At 38.4% G+C, this 26,229-nt stretch overlaps 1 protein-coding gene across 1 annotated transcript in view; it reads right to left on the bottom strand.

Annotated features, from left to right (window-relative positions):
* Positions 1 to 13,660: 13,660 nt before the first annotated feature.
* Positions 13,661 to 26,229, bottom strand: part of GALNT3 (polypeptide N-acetylgalactosaminyltransferase 3) — a 39,331-nt gene continuing 26,762 nt past the window's right edge. The window contains exons 9-12 of the mRNA XM_015823636.1: positions 25,820 to 25,951; positions 24,296 to 24,397; positions 18,018 to 18,170; positions 13,661 to 15,666 (exon numbers count right to left, since the gene is read on the bottom strand). Of these exons, the coding sequence (XP_015679122.1) occupies positions 15,544 to 15,666; positions 18,018 to 18,170; positions 24,296 to 24,397; positions 25,820 to 25,951 (510 nt within the window). The 3' untranslated portion in view covers positions 13,661 to 15,543. The remainder of the gene's footprint in view (positions 15,667 to 18,017; positions 18,171 to 24,295; positions 24,398 to 25,819; positions 25,952 to 26,229) is intronic.

Below are 26,229 nucleotides of genomic sequence, written 5' to 3'. Positions count from 1 at the left end.
CTCTCTCTCTCAGCAGTGGAGGTAAGGGGGAAGACTGTGGTTAATATTTTGATTTTTTTTCCCCCATTGGTGTTTTTCTGTAAATCTCCCTTGGCTGTGGCCATTGCACAAAAACAGTTTGTGTAAAAAAAGTAAACTTTTATAAAAAAGAAAAAATAGAATGGTCCTTTGATAGAAAATACCCAGATTTTAAAATAATCCACACAGATATATATATATATATCCACGTCCACATGAATAAAGTACAAAGTACAAGCCCATGTCTTGATTTATGCTGGGCTCTCTAACTTACAACTTCTTATTTTATTGTCGGGCTTGTGCAAGATAATAAAAATGTTACTTTGGGTTCTTTATATTTAGGGTATTAAAATATCGCTCCTATTTGAGGGTGATGACTTTTTAAATATAAATGTGACTGCAAACAAAAAACAAACAAACCTGAATTATTCGGTAATGTATTTGTTTATTTATTGTAGCTTAGTACTCATAACTTGATAAAAATGAACCGCTTGCTCTTCGGAGCAGAACAGCACAATGAGATTTCATTAGGCAAATTGCTTTTGTGTGGGCAGTACATCTGACCACGAATCCTGTTCTCTGATCTGCACTAGGGACTATTCGTATTTGCAATTTAGGAATGTAGAGAGGACATACCACTGAGTCATTTTGGTGACACTGGTGTGGAGTTTTTCTTGCGATTGCTGCCCTGTCCCCATCTCAAGGAGAGGACAACATATAAGACTTTTCTAAATTGCAGCTAGTGGTAGCTACATTTCTAAAAATGTGTAACATTGGACAATCCTTAGATTTTCAGGGGTCGAGAGAAGCAGCGTTGGCATTATAAGGACGTTGGGTTGTGTTTGTTACTCAGTTGTCTCTCTCCATTCTTTTCAATCCACAAACTATTCTGGATGAATGCATAATAGGGACAATATCCAGCCAGACTTCTTCAGATCTTGCCGTTATTTTTCCCGCGTTCACTGGCCATTTTTCCTTCTACCAATATACTTTTCCTTAATGGCAACCCTCACATTTGTGAAGAACTTTGCTTGTCAGAAAGTAGAAAATGGTGGCTCTACAGGATGACTTGGGGTCTCTATTAAATAAGAGCATTGCTGCAGTCTTTCCATGGTTATTTCTTCATGTAAAGTCGGAATGCTATATTTTTATTTATTAAAGTTATTGTGCCGATGTATAAAGTGCTCAGAGTGATCTTCACAATAGCTTAAGAAATAATCCAGAGTGAATGTCTGAACCAAGGTTATCTCTAGAGCTCTGTGACCAATATGGGATTCGATATGGTTTCTCCTTGTGGTGTCTTCTCATCTCCTTCAAGCTCTAGAACTCACGGGCATTCTGTCTCTCCGCTAGCCCTGGAACCACTTCCTTTCCCCCTGTATAGAATAATAGTGTGTGAAGTGTCACAAGGGAACATTAAGCACAGTGCTAATGGAAACAATCCAGAGATATCAAAAGGAATTCCTTCAGTGGAATGTGACATTCCACTGCTTTTGGTAGGACTTCCTTGCATTTAACTTTTAACGGGCCATGTGCTTTGTGCTCACAGCCCTGGCAGCTTTTGTGTAAGTATCTTTTTGTTGTTCTAAAACTACCACACTTTCATGTAGCAGCTATGAGAAATCTTAAAAGACACTACAGACTGTTGGTTCTTAAATGTTGCATCTTTTTTTAAAAAAATAATAATCCATGAATGAACCAGGCAAGAATTTTCAGCAACTCTCAAAAAGAACTTTACTCTGAATTTCTTTAGCCAAATAAAGTAATTAGGAAAAGAATGGCATTATGCTCTTTGTGGAGAAATTCCCTGAGCTCGGAAAAAAAAAGAAAAAAAAACATACAGAACCCAGAATCTGTAGGGATGGAGTTTCTCATTTGAGTGTGATTTGACTCACAATAATCTCCAAATAGGAAAGGATTTAGGGTTGACTGGAATCAGTAGGCATATTTCAGCCATTGTTCTCTCTTGTTTTAGCAAATGTCTTGAGATTTGAGAGTGTGTATTCCTCCAGAGATTTTCTATCTCTAGTGTATGCAATTCACAAGTGTTTCTTCATTGTGGTGAATTAGGGAACATTGTAGGCATGGGGACTCTGTGGAGCTGTCAGAGTTCGGTGTTCCTGCCACCTCACCTCCTTAGACATCTCTGAACTGGTTGTCCTAAATAAATCCAAATGGGAAATATCCACTTGTGGCTCTTTTGTAGATTTCAAGAACAATATTTATGAATGTAACCTGGATCACAAAAGCTTACCTTCAACTTATTCAAAAGTGAACGAACTAGTAGTTATTCTTGTACCTGCCCATTCTTTAAAGTGGCAAAGTATGAGGTTTTAAATTTAGGTTTGTCCTCTGAAAATGGTGGCTTCAAGTACAGCATTCCATTTCTTCTTTGGATAATTTTGTTTAAAATAAATAAATAACTGCGGAGGAAGTGCCTTTGCATGCTTAGCTCAAGAAGATGCCAACCATATCAAAATACATTTTTTAATCTCACTGCGGTCTTCGGTCAGACTTTACCATTGATCTCAGCAGATGTATTCTCAGCTTTATTTCTAGAAGTTTCCCATTTCTAGGAATGTTCCTAGAAAGCGCCAGCTGATTCTTTATTTTCCTTGTAGCAAATGTGCTACATCCAAGCTACTTTGATGGAGGGGAGGGGAATAATCCTTGGTGGTTCTTTACTCTTCTATTTCCTTACTACAAAAACTAGGCTGTATTCCATATTCCTGGCATGGGCTTACCGCAGGTGGTCTTTGGGCTTGAATGTTGATTCCTACCTATTCCTATTTTACTTTCTTGATCATATCTTTTCTCATTATTTTTAAACATACCAGCCTGGTCAGCACTGGCTGCATTGCAACAGACAGATGACACTTGGATGTCCAAAAGGACTAGTTTTGCCGACTTCTTATCCATAAATCCTTTCCTATTTGAATCTTACTTTTGTATTCTTCCTCTTTGGCCATATAGACTGTATAGAACAAGGGAAGTGAAACAAACTACCAGTTTGGCACATTGTGCTTTAATTTTTGCAGTGGCTCTCTAAGTTGCCTGGATACTGAAAATAATTCTGAAGAATTTGCATAAGATAGTTGATGCTTGTCAAGAAGGTAGTTGGAACACATCGCTGGTGCTGGCAATACGCCTTTTTTGTACTCAGCTAATTCCACATCATTGTAAATTACTTCATGGAATAAGGCTTACAAGTCAGAAGGATGACAACTGAAAGCCCTGTCCTAACTAGTTAAATCTCACCTAGATATCATGATGGCACCCAAACCAGATGATTATGATTCAAAAATAAAGCGTACTAGAATGTACTAGTTTTCCAATTAATTCTCCCAATTCAGGCCTTCCACACCAAAAGCTGGAAATGTTCCAGCAAAAAGCATGCCTTCGTCACCCACTTAATGCTGCAAGACTGTTTGGGACCCCTACAAGACCATGCTCCAGTCCTTCTCCCACCCCACCAGCGATCCAGCCTCAGGTGTTTTTTCTTTTCATCAGATAGTTCTCCAGGATAAGATCCCTACAAAATTGTGCCAGAATCCTACCAGATACACTTCCACATTGTCTGGGCAAGGCCAGTCAGAGTGGCCCCAGGTTTTAGCAGTGACCCACCTCTTCACGCTTAAGTCTGCAAAATGTGTAACCCCTTGATTTGCTTATGGCCACTCAGTAGATCATAATCCACAGTCTGAGAAGCCTCACTGTATACTATCTTGTCATGTTTATTCAACAGGATCAGAGTCAAAGTTGAGTCAGTTCTCACGCCCTATATCATCTGCCAATTGTTTATATTTGTTTAAATGAGAAAATGCATAGATTTTTAAGTCACTGGGATATAAGAGAGTGAGTTGGATAAATGATTAGTTTGGGGTAAACTTTGCTTACCTCCCAAGCATAAGATCTATAAAACATCAGAGGTGGGTTGCAGTAGTTATAAATACTATTGGTGGCTTTGTTTTTAGTAACTAGGCATAGAATACAATGACTTTACTACCATAATAAATGATCAATATTTTCTGAACTCTGATCCAGTAGGACCCAGGACCCTTCCACATCAGGCCCATTTACAAATGGGTGAAGTGTAAGTGTGAAAACTGGGGATGGATTTGATTTTCCTCACAGTCATCCATCTGCCAGCAGGCCTCAAAATGAAAAGGAACCGTATGCAAATTGTTCTTTGTGGCTGAAACTGACTCAGTTCATCTGGAATCACACAAGCAAACTCTGCCTGTTTGGGAAGTCCCACTATTTCTATTATGGGGATAAACCCATTTTGGGTGTATTTCATCACTGTGACTTTATCCACTGTTAATTTCCAAAGGAAACATTAGCTGCTTAATGTGATGTAAAGAAACTACAACCTTATTTGTAATCCGAACAGTTGTAAGGCAAAGTCTGATGGTACACAAACTTTGCTAGTGGTTTCTCGCATGATTACTGCCAACACCCATATTTCATGAAGCTAAACAATATAGCTTCACAGAGTTACATTGGTACATGTCCATTACCTATATAAAGAATTAGACCAGAGTCAGGCAACATGATATACACAGGATCCACTGTACCCCCAAATACTTTCCTTGGTAACTTTTTTTATTTTCCCTGCAATGAAATAATTGTTAAATGCACAGATAGCAAGATTGTATAGCACCTGTGCCTGACTTCATATTTTTTACAAAAATGTCTTTGTGTTTCATGGATGATGTAAGAGTTCTCTGGAAAACTTTGCTTTTTGATAAACAGGTTTGATGTGTCTAATCAAACCCACCCATGGCAGTTACTTTTGTGAGTTGCTTGCCGTATGCTCTTAAACTTCCAGCCTAAAAAAGTTCCTGTTTTTCAGATTGGACCACACTGTGTGGGGAAAAAAATAAGTGATCTACTCAGTCTAGAGAATACTAGATTGAGGGAGGTTGCCCTTGAGGTTATAATGTTGTATAGAATCAGTTTGGTCTAATGGTTAAGGCCTCGGGTTAGAAAGCAGGAGACTGTGATGATTTCAAGTTCTGCCTTAGATATGAAAGCCAAATGGATGACTTTAACCTAGTCACTTTCTCTCAGCCCAACCCACCTCGAAGGGTTGTCGTTGGGAAAATAAGAGGAGGAAGGTGTGTTGGATATGTTCGCTGCCTTGAGTTAATTGTAAAAATAATAAAGGCGGAATATAGCAATAGCACTTAGACTTATATGCCATCCCATAGTGCTTTACAGCACTCTCTAAGCAATTTATAGAGTCAACGTATTGCCCCCCCAAAATCTGTGTCCTCTTTTTACCAACCTTGGAAGGATGGAAGGCTGAGTCAACCTTGGGCTGATCAGGATCAAACTCCTGGCAGAGGGCAGAGTTGGTCTGCAGTACTGCATTCTAATCACTGCACCACCAGGGTTAAAATATAAATATCAAGCAGAAAGTGCAAGGTGCCAAATACAGATGTGTCCACAAGGGGCTTTTGAGAAAAGCCTTTGTTCCTGCTGCCATCTTTGAGCAAACATTTACATTTTTCTAAGATCTTTCCAAGCAGTCCCAAACTTACATTGCCATCTGTGGAAATAAGACAAATGAAGTTTCAAGAAAGCGGCAAAATATTTTCAATTTGTTGTCACGTAAACTGCTGGAGGTGCCCCATGTAATTACCAAGAGTCAAGTGTGACTTAAGAGAGCCTGTTTTTTGTTTTTTTATATATATCCATAAAGCTTTATATATAGCACAAGGCTGGTGTCAGATAATAATTGAATAAAATAAAATAAAATTGAATAAAATAAAAGGTATGGAAAATTTTAATTACAATAGTGAAAGCAAATAGAAACTAAACTCAGTGAGAGATAGAATAAAAAGTGCAAAAAAAGAAAAAGAAGTAAGATAATGAAAAAGGAAATTAAATGATTTCTGATTTTTATCGCAAGCATAAACAATCTTAAACAATCTTCAACCCCTAAAAATTACAAATTCTCTTCTTCCCATAATGCTTCCATATGCAAATCCTAGATCATCAATTTTTCAGTCTTAGTGTCAGCAAAAAGTCTGTAAAGTTAGCAGAGTTTTATAAAAATGTCTCATTTTAACCTTGGTCAAACAAACCAACTTTATATTCCTTCCTTTTGCTTCTAACAGTCTTGATGTTTAATTCATTCAGAGGTTTACATAGGATTTGATTTCATACCATTTTTCTTTTCTCCAGCCAAGAGACTTCTTGAAGACTTTAACAAACATTTTGTAAATCTAATAAAAAGTCATTATCAAGATTGTTCTCTTGATTTATCAACTGTGTTTCTACTTTAATTTTCAAAGCTTTAATATCCTTCTTTCCTATATCCAGTAAACATCTGGACCACTTTCTTGGCTCATCTTTTGTATTTTTGCTTTAGCTATCTTTTCTGTCTTATAATCCCCACTTCTAAAATTATCTAATATTTCTGGTTCTGATATTTCTACATTAGGGAAAATTTGTTCCAGTCCATCATTTCTTCATTGATAACTTTTTGATATAGTATATTCATAGAATCAGATACAATTGCTGATATTGTATCTGCTAATTTCTGACCCCATTGTTCAAAAGTCTCATGGAGGTGTGTTATGTCGTTTTGTAAATCTCCTTGCTAACAAAAAACACAACAGGTTACCCTCCCCCCCTTTTGCTTTTCTGTCTGGGATCTGTAGTCCCCACAGGTGTTCTATTTTTGACATCATAAATTCTCAAAAATCTCATATGACAGGATAGCCAAAACATTTTCTTCCCATGAAAGTCTATTTATTTATATAATTATTTCTAAAGCTTTTGGTAAACGTTTTAACGTTCTAAATTCATCTGGATCCTTAACTCATTTATAACTTTCTTGGGTCAATCCTGTTTAGCTTTTTGCCATTTATTTCTAGCTCTTCAAATTCTTAAGATTGTAGTTAATTTTTCTTTTGTTTAGGAATGAAGATAAACTCACCAGGTGGCTTTTCAAGCTTATCGTACTGAAGCTCTAATAGCCTTAAGGTAATAAGGCAATTTCAGAAAGCTTAGTGAACCCAGTAGCTTTTTAAAGGCTCTGCCACAGTTGTGAGAATGATGGCTGTTCCCTTCATTTCCTGGCACTCAAACCCATAGAAGACAACTGTCCTGTGGACTCCTCATGAGGAGCAGTCATCCGGAGCACATGTGGGCAATCTCCCCTCATCTCCTTATCTGGAGAGGTTCCATAGAACCAGTGCACTTTCCAGTTTTTCAGTCTTTTTCACAGTTGCCTCTGCTCTTTTAGGGATGGCTAGTTCACCATGCTTCTCCATAAGTCTTAACAAGAATATATCTTCATGTTCCTATCGGAGGTTGTATAATTTCAGCCTCATTTCTTGTAAGCTGCTATTATCATTATCATCAACCAGCTTTGGGTCTCAAACGGAGACATGCAGGTAGATCCTGCATGGTTCTAATAAAACAGGTCCAGTTGAATCCTCCTCCTTCCATGTTTCATCTCCTGCAGTGAAAGCTATTTACCTGGCTCTGAGCAGGCAAAGAAAACCATAGAATTGGAAAAGAAGGTCAGTGGATTTAATTTAAGAGGTTAAAACTGAACATTCTATTTGCTTGGTTTTGTGCAGTTCTTTCTGAAAAAAACCTTTTTTCTCCCTGCAAATCCAGCATTCTCCGCACGTAGGTTTAATCAAGTGTTTTCAGCTTTTTCTCTAAAGGCAAGTTCCTAGGCAACACAGACTTTGCTTGTTCAAAGCCACAAGTCACAGTAACATAGGAACTTCAATTTAAATCTTTTATTATTTCAGACTATTTATTTCCCAGGACTGCCACATTAATTTACCTGTGCAGAGTAATTTCAGCCACATCTTAATTCAGTAGCTTAAATCACACATGCCTCTACAGCCACGTACATGGCATGCAGCTTGCAAAAATGCAAGTGAAGTATTTTACATTCTTTGCAGGAATTTTTATAATAATTGATGGGTTTTTTTTTTAAAGTTTCATTCAAGAGCCAGAGTTCCCCATCGTGAAGTCAATCCGCTCCTCTTCTGCAATTTTTTTTTTTTGGCATTGGCTGTTCAAACGAAGGCATTCTTAGGAGAATGGGTGCTACTAACCCATATATGTAACTAGGCACTTTGCAAGAATGACAGCTGATGCTGAATCACTGTAGTAGTCCTCAACTTGCGACCATAATTGAGCCCAAAATTTCTGTTGCTAAGTGAGGCAATTAAATGACTTTTACCCCATTTTATGACTTTTCTTGCCACAGTTAAGTGAATCACTGTAGCTGTTAAGTTCGTAACACAGTTGTTAAATGAATCTGGCTTCCCCATTGACTTGGCTTGTCAGAAGGTTACAAAAAGTGATCATATGACCCTGGGACACTGCAACCGTCATTAATATGAACTAACTGCCAAGCATCCGAATTTTGATCATGTGACATGGAGATGCTGCAATGATTTTAAGTGTGAAAAAATGGTAGTAAATAACTTGTTTCAGTGCCGTTGTAACTCTGATCACTAAATGAACGGTTGTAAGCCAAGGACTATCTGTATATATATATTAGCTAAGTAAAATGTTCATCTAAATCATATTGGTAATAAAAATAACTTGATCTATTATTGGCAACCTAATACGGATTATTTGCTTTAGGACCTTTTTAATTCAGATGCATGGCAGATACATAGAATTCATCTCGTTTGAAATGCTTTCAGTATAAAGGAAGACAGTAGCAGGTCCAATGGCACTGTGGATCTAACAGAGGTAGTCCTCATTTAGCGAGTGACTTGTTTAGCAATTGGTGATTTTTTTTTTAAAAAAAGTAATTTTGTGACCAGGCCTTATATTTAAGATCTTTGCAGGTCTGTAAAACGAAGGAAAGCTGAAGTAAGATCATAAGCTAGTTGCAGTTCCAATGAGTGTCTGCTTTGTTTAATAACCAAATTGCGGGGCCCAGTTGTGGTTGCTGAGGGCTACCTGTAGAACTGGTTTGTTTGTTTGTTTTTCCAGGAAAGAGAAAGAATTGAAGTTTTAAGACAGAGGTGCAACTTACTTGAAAATCGAAAATAAAGTTAGTAGTTTTCAATTAATAAATTTCACAGCAGATCAGAATGATTTTCAGAGCTTCACCTCCTGCCAAAGGTTCTAACAGTTATACTGTCCAAAATTCCTCCCCTTCCCAAAGACATGGATCGCATGACACTAAAACATGAACACAGAACGTACATACAAGCTATAATTGACGTTATAGTGCAACTCCCACAGGTCGATTTAATTTGCATTATCATTTGCAACTTCACAGATACCAAAAGGGTTAGTGTGGGTGGCAAACCCTCCTAAACTATACCTTGTGCTACAAACTTTATTTTATGCTGTATTCCTTCTGTATTTATATTTTTGGTATTTATGATGAATGATCTGTAATTTGATGTATTTATTGTGGCTTATTCTGCAATGTATATACTAAAAATAAGCATTTATAAGTCTTAAAATTAGGTTATTTTTTTTCTTAGTGGCATTCGTACTATGCTGTATTTTTATTATATATTGTACAATATATATATTTATTGTCCATTTGTTTGCAACAAAGTAAATCAGGTTTCTACGTTACATCAGCTATGTCTCTTTTGTACTAGAAGGGTGTTATTAGCCTTATCTGAATTTAAATTATTAATGTGTTTGAGAGTGTGGAAAACTAGTGTTCATCTAGATATAGAGCCTTGAAATCTAGAAAATGTTTTTATCCTGACTGGAGTTAGCCTCCTTTGCAAAGCTGTAAAACCATGAAAGGGAAAAGGTAGTTGGGCATTGTGTGATGTTGCATTTTTGTTTTATTAGACTGCATATAGCAGCGGTTCTCAACCTATGGGNCGCTTGCCAGCTACGCCTCGGCCGGCGCAGGGGGCGGAACCACGCATGCGCGGTGCTCCCGGGCAGGGAAAGTCCTCGACTTACGACCGGTTGGGTAGTCCTCGACTTACGACCGGTTTAGTCCTCGACTTACGACCGGTTTAGTCCTCGACTTACGACCGGTTGGGGGTCGCGGCATTAAAAAGGTTGAGAACCACTGGCATATAGTCTACCAATTAGTTTTAAATTTGCAAGCATGCCTAGTCAGGATCCCTGACCTGTACAACATAAGTTATTGTGGTTCTGGTAAATATTTTACTCTTAAATACATCTACACAAGATATTCTTCGTTGGACAACTCAGTGGCCAAGTAGGCCATACTGTTAGCAAGAAAGTCACAACTATCACAGAATCATACAAGATAAGAATTGGAAGCGACCTTAAGAGTACCTCTCCTCTGTCCCAAACTGCCCAGTGCAGACATCTGCTACTACAGCTTCCCTAAAAAATGACCGTCTCCAATAAAGAAGTTCACAATCAACCTCAGCCACTCTGTTCCATTGTTGACTAGCTTTTAACCATTCAGAAATGTTTCCCGATGTCCACCCAAAATCAGTTTTCTTGTAATCTAATTCTATAATTTCATGCCCTCCTAGAGCAATTCCGAACTGCTATGAAGAGAAATGGAAAAAAAGCGGGCATATTTTGCCTTCAGAAAAGTCACATGAAGCCTTGACATCTGCAGGGAATGGAAGACGGGCAAATGTCAATACTTGCAAGGTGATGTAATTCCGTCATCACACATGTGTCCCTGCGGTTTGCGGTGCATGCTGCTGGGCCAAGGAAAGATTGGATGGCAATCTCAAACACCTGGTCTCTTTTGCTCCAGGGGATAGGACATGGAATAATAGAGTTAAATTCCAGGAAGCAATCAAAAAGGGAAAAATAACTTTTCTAACTAGGATCAGTTGAACAATGGAGGCAATTAACCATTGCTGAAAATGTTTAACCCAAGGCTAGAGAGCCATTTGTCTAGAACAGTGGTTCTCAACCTATGGGTCGCGACCCCATTTGGGGTCGATCGACCATTTCACGGGGGTCGCGAAGCAAGGCTGTCCGCCATTTTTTCCCCCTTTTCCGGCGGGTGCCTTACCTCCCTTGGGCTGGGCCAGCTGGTGGTCGGCCTGCTCCGTCTCTGCCGCTTGCCAGCTACGCCTCGGCCGGCGCAGGGGGCGGAACCCCGCATGCGTGGCGCTCCCAGGCAGGGAAAGTCCTTGACTTATGACCGGTTTAGTCCTCTACTTACGACCGGTTTAGTCCTCGACTTACGACCGGTTGGGGGTCGTGGCATTAAAAAGGTTGAGAACCACTGGTCTAGAATGCTTTCATTTGGATTCTTGTAGTGAACAGGAATTTGGACTCGGTCCAAATGCTCCTTTCCATCTCTGATTTTGGGACTCCTGCTTATCTTTAATGTGGGGTGGCATGAATCCCTTCTTTACAATTAGCTAAATACAGCTAAAAAAAATTCTGTCATATTAAAACTTACAGTTCATTGTCAACTGCTGGAATAATCAGGGAGCGGTTTCCCTACCATATAGGAAGACTGTGACTTAGAGATAATTTTAAAAAGCATGTGATTATAATAAGAAAACATTAAACTATATGACCTAAAAGGTACTCTTTCTAAAATCCATTCCTCAAAGTGAGAAAAAATATCCAAGGTGATGGATGACAGAAATAAGCTGAAATCAAAGGACTATAGATAACTTCAGCAGTCCATGATTACTTTTGCCTCAAGAAGAATCAAACTACTAAACGGGTTGCAACAGGAGACAAATCAAAATAAGGAAATTCCTTCTAAACCTCCTGAGTCTGCAGGCACCATCTATTGCGCTACATTTTCTTCCTTGGCCAGAAAATGCCTAGCTACACCTAAATCTATGCCTCTGAAGTGCTTTGGAAATTGCCATAGTGCCGCAGAACCTCCAACTTCATGGTTTTGAAGCAGCTTCCTGCTTTGATTTTTGAATCTTTGATGAACGTGATGCAATCAAAACTCTGTTCAATCGAATCATCCCTTTGAAGTTATCGGCAGTTGCTTCTTCCCTCATCTCGTCTTCCTTTCCTTCCCGCTCCAAATTATTCACTTATTCATTTTCTACCATCATGCTCCAAAAGACTCCCCATTACCTCAGTTGTTGAAGATGATACAAAAAAAATGGTACTTGGCATTGCTTAAACTAATAGATATTCCAGCACTGCCTGAGAGAAACTAAAAAAAGGTTCCTTGCCTCTTTTCTTTCACAAACGTCTTTGGGGAGAAGAAGCTGGAAGGAGATAATTGAAATGGAATAAAGGACTGATGCTTTATCCCTGCAGAACTTTTTGACATAGAGGTAGATAGAAACTATATTTGTTTTATTGATTCTTTTTACCCCCTTTTTACACCTGCAATTTTAGGACTCCGAGAGCTTTATTATGAAGCCATGTTAGAAACAGGAAGCTTGAGTGCTTTCATTCAAGCATCCCAGAAACATGCCTTGGAAATTGAGGCTAGAAACTGTAGTACTTAGGGTCTTAGGGTATTCCAAAAATAAATTCCAGTTATTTTCCACTTTGTCTTGTTCAAACTGTGGTTCCACATTTCCATCAAGAAAGATAACTAGGGCCCATTTCACAAAAGGGGAAAACTGTTTTTGCATCAGTATAAACATCAGATCCTAATCAGAATTTTATTATGCAACATGCATAGATTAGAAGCCGTGGACAGACACTGCTGGAAATAATTCTGCAACAGCATCCTCTGCTGGCTAATTAATTGAATAAACATTTAGAATAACTCTCCTTTTTAGAAAAGTAAACAGTAATCTTGCTAAGCAGCTGCTTAATACTGAATAATTTGAAAACTTTGATGCTGTCTTCCAAGAACTAGTTTATAAATTATAAACTGTAATCGGTGTTTTTCTTGCAAGTTGATTGAATATGAAACAGTACTAACCAAAATAAAAGTTTGTGGATGAGAAACTATAGTGAACAAAATGGTATATTTAATATTTAATCAGCTCATGTCTGATAGACTTTTCTCAAAATTATGCAAATGAAAGGAACATACAACTGCTAAAAGAGTTCTAGGTTTCCTTTAGTGAATTAGATATACTGTTCTATTTGAATTAAAGGAAATAATCTTTATTGAACACAGAATAACGTACTTCCCATTTGTTCAGACCATGTAGAAAGTCAGTCCATTTTGGTTTCTGGATGCTAAAAAATATCTGTGTCATGTTCAGGATAATTTTAAGAACAGGGGTCTCCAATTTCTGGGCTGCAGACCGGGAACCGGGCCACACAACCAGCGGGTGAGTTGCCCCTGAGCGTGGCCCACGTGGAGCAGTGCAGCCAAGGACATGGCAGCCAGGCAGCATAGACAAGATTCTGCCCTCACACCCCATCGTGCACAGTTGATGCTGCAGGGCGCGGGCAGAGGGCGTGACCGCCATAGTGCTACTGGGCTGCCTGGGCGATCTGCAGCAGGCCCTGGAGGTGGTGAGTGGCCCTGTGGGCAGGGGGGGTGGGGGATGAGGGGCGGAGCCAATTTTTGGGCACTTGGTCTCTAAAAGGTTCGCCATCACTGTCCTATTCTATTCACAGGAGCTTCCTTGCTCCTTTTCTAGGACAAGTAGTTAAATGTTTTGCCATTTGATTTTGTCTTTTCACATGCCTTGAGCGCTATATTTGGGGATGTTCTGATTAAAGACACAAATACAAGAAACCATGATTCCAAATTTAGCTGACATTCAAATTGTTTTTATTATTATAAAACAGAACTACAGAAGCACAATATATTACACAGAAGTGAAAATTGTTAGGAATACAAAACAAAAAACAAAAAAAAAGAATTAACACCCTAACCTGGAACTAAATTCACTTTTAGACAGATACAAGACCACTCAGAAGGCAGGAGCGAAAGAATAAGCCTATGCTGGTTCTTGTGATTAAAAACGCCACAATGAAATACTATGAAGGCTAAGGATAGCCTCAGTTTATGGTTTTGGTTGAAAAAAATCTAGAATTTCAAATGTGGAAGAAGAGAAAGTAGTAGTTAACTTTCTGACTTAAACACTGCAACAAAGAAGAAGGAAAGTTACAGTATATAAATAGAAAACCATAAAACACACTTTTAAATAAAAATAGTCCTCTCATTTACACATCTGGCAAACTGTAAAATTTATTTCTGCAAACTACATCTCAACAGTAAATTTCTTTACTGTACTTGTAGAGTTGTAATAGCCACTTTTTGTTGAAATATACACGTATCTATCTATTTAAAAATATAGTTACTTTTTTTAAAAAAATTAAACTGCAAATATAACAGTGTTTTGGCTGAGATATAAACACATTATTTGCTTGCACACAAACACAAGGCTGGCAATGACCAACTATGAATCTGATTACAGGTAATTTTATGTCCATAGTGAGCATCTGTGACTCATCCTAAACAACTATTAGGACAATAAGAATGGCAGACAAAGCTGCATTTCTTGGGAAAAACATTTCTTAAGGAACATTCCCACTTTTATAATTGGGATAGGGGCAAACTTAAAGTTTATCCTTTTTTCAGTACACTTTTGATATTCACAAACAAGTGTTTTTTTAATTTTGGTATAACTCATTTGAATGATACCTTTTCTCAGCAATTTGCCTCTAACAACATAGCAGAACAATTGAGCAGCTGTATATGTTAGCTATAATTTAGCTACAATTTCCTGCATGTTGAAATAACTGTATATTGTGCGGCTCAAATAAGATAAAATAAGATAAAAAGTGCTCCATTCTTCTGATGAAAGAAACTATTTGACTTATATTAGCCCTTTATCATATAAAGTTAGTATTTGATTCAGTATATGACAAGAGAATTAAAGAGGTAGGAATAGAAACTACAAATACAGAAACCTAATTTGTACATAATACAAAAAGAATATATTTCAATATAATTATCAAACTGGTAGTGTATAATTTCAAAAGATATGTCAGACACTTTTTTTCAGCAATGCAAGCCTTTTATAATCGGTTTGAGAATCTTAAAGAGATGAAATTAACCCTTACAAACATAGTGAACAAAGACACAGTGAAATGGCAACAGAGAAGTTCAGAACTTGTTTCATTCTCACACTCGAAAAATAACTTAATCCTTTCAGAAGTGATGTTTTAAACAAATACAGTATATCATGGATTGTAGATTATAGACATGCTAAATAGTTAAAGCAGTGAACAGGAAAAGTAAAAGGAAATAATCACAGTTTAAAATTATAAACAACTTCTATCAGGCACTCTTTACTAACTACTACATAAAAATATTTTAACCTTCATTGACAATTATGTTTAGTTACTAACAAAAAGGATCGGTGTGGCTTTTGCCATGTAAAAATATATGACAGACACATTGATCGTCAAAACATAAGAAATTACATCTTGAAGACAGACATTTCATTAAAATGTATACTGAAAATGCAATTTCCAGTATTCTGTAAACATATTTAACAGTTAAGAAACTAACATGTTCTTCAGATTTATGCCAGTGGGGAAAAAAACCCTTAGAAACATTTTATAATTCAGTTGATTCAACATACGTTAAATTGGTTAAGTCTTGGAAGAACTACTGTAATTCTAATTTGTTGGTTTCATTAGCACTAGGAGCACCTAGTTGTTATGGGCAAAAATCCATTTCTGAAATAAGTCTGAGGGATTACATGATACCATACTTGGATGTTCTCTGTTTCCCGTAAGGCACATATTGAATGCTGCATTGTACAACAACTGGTCCTAGAATATAAAAACATATCAATTTTAATCTGTTTTCTCTAAAGAGATTAAAGAAGCATGTATGGTTTTCACCACAATTCACTCTTATATCAAGTAAATGTCTTGGGAAATTAAATAGTTAAATAGAAATTTGAACTTTATTGCCATTCCTATACTGGTAGTCCTGGGCTTATGACCATTAGTTCAGCAACTCTTGGAAGTTACAATGGTACTGAACTAAGGAACTTATAACGGGTCCCCAAAGTTACATCCGTTGCACTGCCCTGCAGTCATGTGATCAAAATTCAGGGCCTTGATAGCTCGCCTGCACTTACAACTGCAGGGGGGGCTTCAACTCCCCCATCTATGCTCTTTTGGTCCCTCTACAGTCTACAGCCCCTGCCCCCCCCCCCAGCTGACATTTGTGGACTTCTTGCTCTGGCTGCTGACTAAGCACACTCCTGCTGCTGGCCACATAAGACTTTCTTCCCCAGATTGTGGATGGCAATTTCTTCCTGTGACCTGGGGAAGATGGCCTCACGAAGTGTCATGCCTCATTGGAAGGAGGAGCAAGAAGACAGTAAATATCAGCTGGGGTAGTAGTGCATGGGGTAACAGGGGCCTCAGAGCACAGGGTGACCAGGTCGACTGTGGCTGGACTGGGGCAGCTACAGCTTCCAAGGATGACAAGAAGCCCCTTTGTGCTGCTGATCCAGACTGGGCCGGCCTTGTGCTCTGGCTAAGGGGCTTCTTGCAGCCCCAGAGCCACAGCACACCGAAAAGCCCCAGAGCTGCACCCTATTCTTTCCACAGTCTCCATGGATTAGCAGACATGCACTCTCTCTCCCTGGCTTCCTTGAACAAGTATCACACTGCACGGACACCCAACTCATGTGCAGCCTGCGCCAAATTCCCCAGGGCACCTCCAACCTCCCTTCCACATCTAGGAATCCCTCCGCTTCCCGCTTAATGACCTGGGCATCTGGAGTTATGACAGCAACCGGGACCATTGTCACTACGTAGTGCATTGCAGTCACATGATGTCAGGCTTACTATTTCATTGCTTAGCAATGGAAATTCATTTCCAACAGGGACCGTAAGTTGAGGACTACCTGTAATGTGCTTCCCAGATTCTCTCTGCTCAAGGTTTTGTAGCCTTTGTGCTTGTTTGAGTGCTGAAGGACCACCAGGATGGACAAAGACAACGCCTCTCAGACTCTGAGAGCCAGTCTAGTGTAGTGGTTAAGGTGACAGGCTAGAAACCAGGAGACTGTGAATTCTAGTTCTGTCTTAGGCACAAAGACATTTGGGTGATCTAGGGCCAGTCAATCTCTCTCTGCTCTAGCAAAAAAAATCACAACCACTTCTGAAAACGCTACCAAGAAAACTGCAGATACTAGTCCAGGCAGTTGTCAAGAGTCAATACTCACTAAAAGACACTCCCCACACACAGACTCTAATACTGAAAGCAATTTAACGCTTATTCGTGTGATTTAGAGCCCTAGAAATTCAGTGTAGGTAACAGCCTATGTACTTGGAATAAAATGTGGCCTTATAATTTTAGAGAGCTACTGAATACCTACAAATACTTAAACATTTATACCTAAGATATCTAAAAATTTGAATTTAAAATACTGTATGTCACAACCTGCCAAAAATAAGGATAAGAAGACTTCACATATTTCAGAATGAAAATAGTATTTATTGTATCTGTTTTGTTTAAGACAGGGGTAGGCAACCTTGGCTCTTTTATGACTCGTGGACTTCAACTCCCAGAATTCCTGAGCCAGCTTGGCTCAGCTTGGAACCTCTCCCTTTCCCCTCAGCATGGCTGGCTCAGGAATTCTGGGAGTTGAAGTCCACGAGTCATAAAAGAGCCAAGGTTGCCTACCCCTGGTTTAAGACAATGAAAACAGTTGCCATTATGAAATACTCAAGACATATTTGGGCAAACTACTGTCACATACAGTCCCAGAAGCTTCCATGCAATCTGTGAGCAACCTTTCATGGCATCACTGCTGCCTAGCTTTTTTGGGAAACAGCTGAAGAGTAGACCAACTGTAGAATTCTTGGCTTGGACAAGGTTGGAGGCGGAAGGAGGAGTACGCAAGCAAGAAGAAGAGATGCATATATATTCTGTGAGTTTTTGCTTACAAGAATGAGAAAGTTGAGGATGTGAACCTTGAGGGAAAAAAAGAATGCCCATCTCTGTAGTCTGTTGCGTCTGATTGCAGGGGACATACTAAAGCAAGCCTGTACTGTTTAATCCTCATTTAAATCATCTCTACATTTTGGGGCAGCCACCTCGAGAATATTTTTATGAGGAAAGTTTTACATTAAATAAACATATTATTTTGTGGGGGAAAAAATACCTTTCGAAGCTCCCATTTCTCTTCTTCGGGGGTCCTGCTGTTCTTCCCTTTGAAACCGCACTCATGAAGTTGTACTACTCCTGGAGAACTATGTAGGCATAGCTCCTTCTGAATATTGTGTCTAATTTCATGGTGTGCAGTGTACTCAAAATACTGTATAAACAAATGTCAGTCATCAGAATAGTGATACCCATTCATTGCTGTAATTACTAAAGAAATGTTAATCAAAATCCAAAAACAGTAATGATAAATAGAAAGGGTAACTGCCTATAAAACATAATCCAGCCTTTCTCAATCTTTTTACCCTGGTGGAGCCCTTGGAATAATTTTCAGGTCTCCGGGAACCCTTGCATAAAGATTGCCAAAATACAATTCCCTTCGAAATACAATTCACTTCTAACTTCTATAATCCATGTTTCACAACTTTTATAACAAAAAAGTGGCAGACTGGCAGCTCAGTTGCTGCATATAAAAAAATTGCACCACTGTAAGCACTAGAACTGAGCATACAGTAGTGTTTAAAAATATAAGGGGTAATATTTTTCAATCTTGTGGAATCCCAGTTGAGAAAAGCTGACATCATCTATTAAAAAGATTCTGTTAATATAATTTCCTTCAAGATATGCAAAGCAGAGAACTATGGAGAAGTATGTATGTATCTATGACATATTCCCAAGAAACTAATTTGTAGAGAACAGAGTTAGCCTGAAAGTCAGTAGAATATCTAATGATTCTATAATTAACAACCTTTAAAATGATAAACTCCAGCAATTTCAGAAGGAAATACAAGATTTACTTACTGCTACTGAATTCTGAAAAAAGGACTTAGTTTTGCCCAAACCATGCTGAAAGTATCGATCAATAGCAAAGCTAGAAGAGTATTTTTTTTTCTTTGATATTTAGCAAATGTTTTAATAGTGTAATAAGGAATATCCTCATCAGAGGTCCAGTAGTGGAACATTTCTTTCATTAGTGCAGCGTATTGACACATGCATTTTAACATATTACACTGCTTTTCAGCTTTTAACAAAGCTGGCTGTGTGTCCAGGAATGCTCATTAGACATTTACCCATCTAGAAATGCAAAATACTCAAAATAGTAGGTGGTTTTTACTACAAGGAAGAGCTCTCTGACCTCCCAGCCTGAGGTTTTAAGTATGACAGGACAGATGACTCGGGCCTGGTTGCTCAATCACACAGTGGCTCTCTCCTTGACAGCAAAAACTTCTAGAGGAAAGGAAAAAAGCAGGGAAGGAAGAGTCAAGGTTATCAGGAAAGACAGAATAGACAAAGGCCAGCGAGCTGAAGCAGAGACAGAAGCGCAAAAGGAACTAGTGTAACATGGTCAAAAAGAAATTTAAAGAAATCAGAATCAAAGCTATTAAGCCACGGTTATTAGATGATACGCATTTGCTCTGGAACTGCCCTGATTTTGGCAGCTGAGGGGAGTAGTATATTATATTAGACCAAGCTACCTTAGAGACTGCCTTCTTTCAATACTTTCTACCTGTCTAATTCGGTTTAGAGATGCTTTGGGTCCCATCAACCAGGGAATGTCAGCTGGTGAGGACCAGGAGGGAAGCCTTGTCAGCAGTAGCCCCTGCCCTTTGGAACATTTTTCCTTTGGAGCTCAGGATGACACCCCCACCCCTCCTTTTAGTCTTTTCCAGCTATGTGCCTGAGATTGAGGTCCTGAAAGTGTTAGTGGCCCTGTTACAGTTGCGGTGTTAATTGTTTCATAATTATGAAGGTAACTTTAAGCTGCCTATATGTATAATTTGTAACTTTTGGTGTGTTTTTACAATTTTAATTATTGTGATATAGTTTACCGCCGAGTGTCAATTGGTTTGAAATGAGCAGCTACAGAAATTGAATGAATGAACGAACGAACAAACAAACACTTTATATGTATGTAGGCGTGTACATGTGTATCTCTTGCTACCATTGTTTGGACAGGTGGAACACACAATCTCCTAGTCAATAAAAGATTGCACCTATCATTTTAATTTCTTCTGGTGTGTTTAATTTCTAAGGGTGTTCAGAACTCCCCAGGCAATAAACTCCCTTGACTTCTTTGCTAGTCAAGAAAGAAAGGGGGGCTTCCCATATATTTCAGTATTAGGTTTTCATCAAGAGCCATTAAAACAAAATTCCTTGAAATGTGTTCTTATTTTAAACATTTTTAAAGCCTTATTACGTTATTTAATTACCACATCTAAACAATGGTTTACCCATGGTTAAGTACTGCAACACAACTAACCCAATTTTCTGCTTCACACTGAATCAGAAACTAATTATGTGGCCTGGAGTTAATGCAATACATTAGACTAAGATGTAGATGGCGACTTGGTAAGGGATGCAAATATGCTATTATGTAGGTAAAAACCTAACTGTATACCAATTAAGCATGCAAACTAATTTGACAATAATTCCCTATCCTTAGGGAATCCTTTCTGTATCAACTCCAAAAGAGTCTAAGGGCATTAGGTAACAGATAGCTTGAAAGATCTTCTGGACCAAATAGTCATCCGACCTGAAAAAGCACTGAAAACCAATACTAGCATGTAGTTCTGTTTCAAAAGAAAATTAATAGTACTGGAAAATACTTGTTTTATAGATCTTGTCGTAACCAGAGAGTAACAAATTCAGAAAAGTACAGGAAGAGCATTAAGTTGTATGCTTATCGGGACCATATACGTATGCACATATACATATATATATTTTTCAAAATTTTGGATTGCTGACAAAGAATTAAGGGAGAACTGGAATAGCCATTTCGTAAATTTTACCTGGTTTCCTCCAAGTCCATGACAACTGTACATAATCAGCGGCTTTCCGCCTAAATTATTTTCTCCAACATCCAAACAATCTCTTCTTCCAATGTTCTTTAGCTAAATAGAAAGTCGAAATAGAATCATATGTCTATGCTTAACTACAATACAATACCACCTTTATCTGTGGGTGGTACGTTTCAGAGTAAAAGTACAAATAACAAAATCCTGAATGTATGGAAATTGGATTTCAGAACCTATAACCATCCTTTTCTTCCCATGAAAACTTTCTTCCTCTTCCTACCATAGAAAATATTTGCATAATGTACCCGTGTTTGCTTTTTCTTCTTCTTGCGTCTCGGCTCAGTCACAAGGCTCTGTATGGTTTCTGCACAGCAAATGATTATCACTCATGGAACAATTTGCTCAACCAATGACTAAGAGAGTCTTCTCACTTGCGCCACATGGTTCATGTTAGTTTTTTATATTCTACATGGCTGGTGCTGCCTATAGCCCACGCATAGCTCTGTGACATGCAGCCATTGGGAGTGAGTTTGAGCCATACAGTTGTTTCACAATCTTGGTGGAGAATCTTCTTGATAATGCTGCTAGATCAGAGATCTTCAAACTTGGCCCTTTTATGACTTGTGGACTTCAACTCCCAGAATTCTTCAGCCAGCATGCCTGGCTGAGGAATTCTGGGAGTTGAAGTCCACAAGTCATAAAAGGGCCAAGTCTGAAGACCCCTGGGCTAGATGTTAATATTATCTGCAAACTACCTGTGCTTCCCAGTTACACGATCAGTTTGTGCACAATTCTAGCATCCAGTGGCACAATCAAGAGGCACTTCTGTGAAGATTATGAAAGGGTTGTGAGAAGTGAAGAATCCAGCATGAGCTCTGTGGGCGAATTCTTCCATATCCAGAGTGAATCACTTTGAAGGTGGCCAGCTGCTGTGAGGAAGCTACATGACTAAGTTTATCCAAGGAGAGGCAAATATAGGTACTCCCTGAAAACTTGTTAAAACATGTATGTATGGATGTGTATGTGTATGTGTATGTGTGTGTACACATACATGTGTGGGTATATATATGTGTATATATGTATACACACATATGCATATATATGGATATAGGTCTCGGTCTCGGTCTCTCTCTCTCTCTCTTTCTCTCTCTCCCTCCCTCCCTCCCTCCCTCCCTCCCTCCTCCCCAACAGAGTATCTTTAGCTCAGGGTTGAACTGTCAAATTCTTGGTGCTCTGTGAGTTGTTTGCTTGTAGACATTTCATTAACTATCATCAGTGCAAGGGAGTGATGAGGTTACATTCCCACTGATGTTACTCAGTTGAGGAATGAAATGTCTGCAAGAAAACAACAAGATCGGAGAATATCAAGAACTCCACAGTTCAACACTGAGCTACAGATATTCTCCCTCTCTCCCTCTATCTGTCGTCTTCCTCTGTCTGACGTCTCTGTCTGTCCGTCCCCCCCCTCTCTCTCTGTACCTTCTATATACAAAACAACAAAATATATGCATAAATAAATACTCACAAATCCATGTAACGTAGGATTCAAATCTGGTACATATGCTTCAGGGAAAACATTGCTTAGGTACCAGGTAAAATTTTTACACTGTAATTGCTGTTTTAACTCATGTCTTTTTGAGAGATTGCCAAATGATTTCTGTTGAGACAATGCTAAATAATTAGTATACAGAAAAATATATATAATAAATTTCATTAGAAATACTTCCCTTTTTTATAAAAAAAAAAGAGATTTGTAAATTAATTTGGTTAAACAAATGTAAAAATACTTTCTAAGACCAAAATGGGAGGAAATGATATAAATGAAGAACACAACAGTCTATTACCATATTTTAAGGAAGAACTGGTGGTCTCTACTGCCTGAGGTAAACCTGCTTTCTATGTATATCATACTTAACAACCCTGACAACAGCCAGTCNCAAGCGGGACTGGCCTAGGGTAATTTTTTAGAGGGGTTTTAATTATATTTTAATTAGACAACATTTAAATATTTCTTTTTAACTAATTTTAAATTTTGTAATTGTTTTTGGTGTATTTTAAATTGATTGTCAGCCGCCCTGAGTCCGCAAGGAGAAGGGCGGGATATAAATTCAAATAAACTAAACTAAACTAAAACTAGTATATTATATTAGACCAAGCTACCTTAGAGACTGCCTTCTTTCAATATTTTCTACCTGTCTAATTCGGTTTAGAGGTGCTGTGGGTCCCATCAACCAGGGAATGTCAGCTGGTGAGGACCAGAAGGCGAGCCTTGTCAGCAGTAGCCCCTGCCCTTTGGAACATTTTTCCTTTGGAGCTCAGGATGACACCCCCACCCCTCCTTTTAGTCTTTTCCAGCTATGTGCCTGAGATTGAGGTCCTGAAAGTGTTAGTGGCCCTGTTACAGTTGCAGTGTTAATTGTTCCATAATTATGAAGGTAACGTTAAGCTGCCTTTATGTATAATTTGTAACTTTTGGTGTGTTTTTACAATTTTAATTATTGTGATATAGTTTACCGCCGAGAGTCAATTGGTTTGAAATGAGCAGCTACAGAAAATGAATGAATGAACGAACGAACGAACAAACACTTTATATGTATGTAGGTGTGTATATATGTATCTCTTGCTACCATTGTTTGGACAGGTGGAACACACAATCTCCTAGTCAATAAAAGACTGCACCTATCATTTTAATTTCTTCTGGTGTGTTTAATTTCTAAGGATGTTCAGAACTCCCCAGGCAATAAACTCCCTTGACTTCTTTGCTAGTCAAGAAAGAAAGGGGGGCTTCCCATATATTTCAGTATTAGGTTTTCATCAAGAGCCATTAAAACAAAATTCCTTGAAATGTGTTCTTATTTTAAACATTTTTAAAGCCTTATTGCGTTATTTAATTACCACATCTAAACAATGGTTTACCCATGGTTAAGTACTGCAACACAACTAACGCAATTTTCTGCTTCACACTGAATCAGAAACTAACTATGTGACCTGGAGTTAATGCAATACATTAGACTAAGATGTAGATGGCGACTTGGTAAGGGATGCAAATATGCTATTATGTAGGTAAAAACCTAACTGTATACCAATTAAGCATGCAAACTAATTTGACAATATTTCCCTATCCTTAGGGAATCCTTTCTGTATCAACTCCAAAAGAGTCTAAGGGCATTAGGTAACAGATAGCTTGAAAGATCTTCTGGACCAAATAGTCATCCGACCTGAAAAAGCACTGAAAACCAATACTAGCATGTAGTTCTGTTTCAAAAGAAAATTAATAGTACTGGAAAATACTTGTTTTATAGATCTTGTCGTAACCAGAGAGTAACAAATTCAGAAAAGTACAGGAAGAGCATTAAGTTGTATGCTTATCGGGACCATATACGTGTGCACATATACATATATATATATTTCAAAATTTTTGATTGCTGACAAAGAATTAAGGGAGAACTGGAATAGCCATTTCGTATATATAAAGTAATTTTACCTGGTTTCCTCCAAGTCCATGACAACTGTACATAATCAGCGGCTTTCCGCCTAAATTATTTTCTCCAACATCCAAACAATCTCTTCTTCCAATGTTCTTTAGCTAAATAGAAAGTCGAAATAGAATCATATGTCTATGCTTAACTACAATACAATACCACCTTTATCTGTGGGTGGTACGTTTCAGAGTAAAAGTACAAATAACAAAATCCTGAATGTATGGAAATTGGATTTCAGAACCTATAATCATCCTTTTCTTCCCATGAAAACTTTCTTCCTCTTCCTACCATAGAAAATATTTGCATAATGTACCCGTGTTTGCTTTTTCTTCTTCTTGCGTCTCGGCTCAGTCACAAGGCTCTGTATGGTTTCTGCACAGCAAATAATTGTCACTCATGGAACAATTTGCTCAACCAATGACTAAGAGAGTCTTCTCACTTGCGCCACATGGTTCATGTTAGTTTTTTATATTCTACATGGCTGGTGCTGCCTATAGCCCACGCATAGCTCTGCGACATGCAGCCATTGGGAGTGAGTTTGAGCCATACAGTTGTTTCACAATCTTGGTGGAGAATCTTCTCGATAATGCTGCTAGATCAGAGATCTTCAAACTTGGCCCTTTTATGACTTGTGGACTTCAACTCCCAGAATTCTTCAGCCCGCGTGCCTGGCTGAGGAATTCTGGGAGTTGAAGTCCACAAGTCATAAAAGGGCCAAGTCTGAAGACCCCTGGGCTAGATGTTAATATTATCTGCAAACTACCTGTGCTTCCCAGTTACACGATCAGTTTGTGCACAATTCTAGCATCCAGTGGCACAATCAAGAGGCACTTCTGTGAAGATTATGAAAGGGTTGTGAGAAGTGAAGAATCCAGCATGAGCTCTGTGGGCGAATTCTTCCATATCCAGAGTGAATCACTTTGAAGGTGGCCAGCTGCTGTGAGGAAGCTACATGACTAAGTTTATCCAAGGAGAGGCAAATATAGGTACTCCCTGAAAACTTGTTAAAACATGTATGTATGGATGTGTATGTGTATGTGTGTGTACACATACATGTGTGGGTATATATATGTGTATATATGTATACACACATATGCATATATATGGATATAGGTCTCGGTCTCGGTCTCGGTCTCTCTCTCTCTCTCTTTCTCTCTCTCCCTCCCTCCCTCCCTCCCTCCTCCCCAACAGAGTATCTTTAGCTCAGGGTTGAACTGTCAAATTCTTGGTGCTCTGTGAGTTGTTTGCTTGTAGACATTTCATTAACTATCATCAGTGCAAGGGAGTGATGAGGTTACATTCCCACTGATGTTACTCAGTTGAGGAATGAAATGTCTGCAAGAAAACAACAAGATCAGAGAATATCAAGAACTCCACAGTTCAACACTGAGCTACAGATATTCTCCCTCTCTCCCTCTATCTGTCGTCTTCCTCTGTCTGACGTCTCTGTCTGTCCGTCCCCCCCCCCCTCTCTCTGTACCTTCTATATACAAAACAACAAAATATATGCATAAATAAATACTCACAAATCCATGTAACGTAGGATTCAAATCTGGTACATATGCTTCAGGGAAAACATTGCTTAGGTACCAGGTAAAATTTTTACACTGTAATTGCTGTTTTAACTCATGTCTTTTTGAGAGATTGCCAAATGATTTCTGTTGAGACAATGCTAAATAATTAGTATACAGAAAAATATATATAATAAATTTCATTAGAAATACTTCCCTTTTTTATAAAAAAAAAGAGATTTGTAAATTAATTTGGTTAAACAAATGTAAAAATACTTTCTAAGACCAAAATGGGAGGAAATGATATAAATGAAGAACACAACAGTCTATTACCATATTTTAAGGAAGAACTGGTGGTCTCTACTGCCTGAGGTAAACCTGCTTTCTATGTATATCATACTTAACAACCCTGACAACAGCCAGTC

The sequence above is a fragment of the Protobothrops mucrosquamatus genome, unplaced genomic scaffold, assembly GCF_001527695.2.
Source record: "Protobothrops mucrosquamatus isolate PMUCROS unplaced genomic scaffold, P.Mucros_1.0 scaffold1933, whole genome shotgun sequence".
In the NCBI taxonomy this organism is placed as follows: domain Eukaryota; kingdom Metazoa; phylum Chordata; class Lepidosauria; order Squamata; family Viperidae; genus Protobothrops; species Protobothrops mucrosquamatus.
The sequence above is the reverse complement of the archived record's forward strand: the minus strand, read 5'-3'. Positions and strand labels throughout refer to the sequence as shown.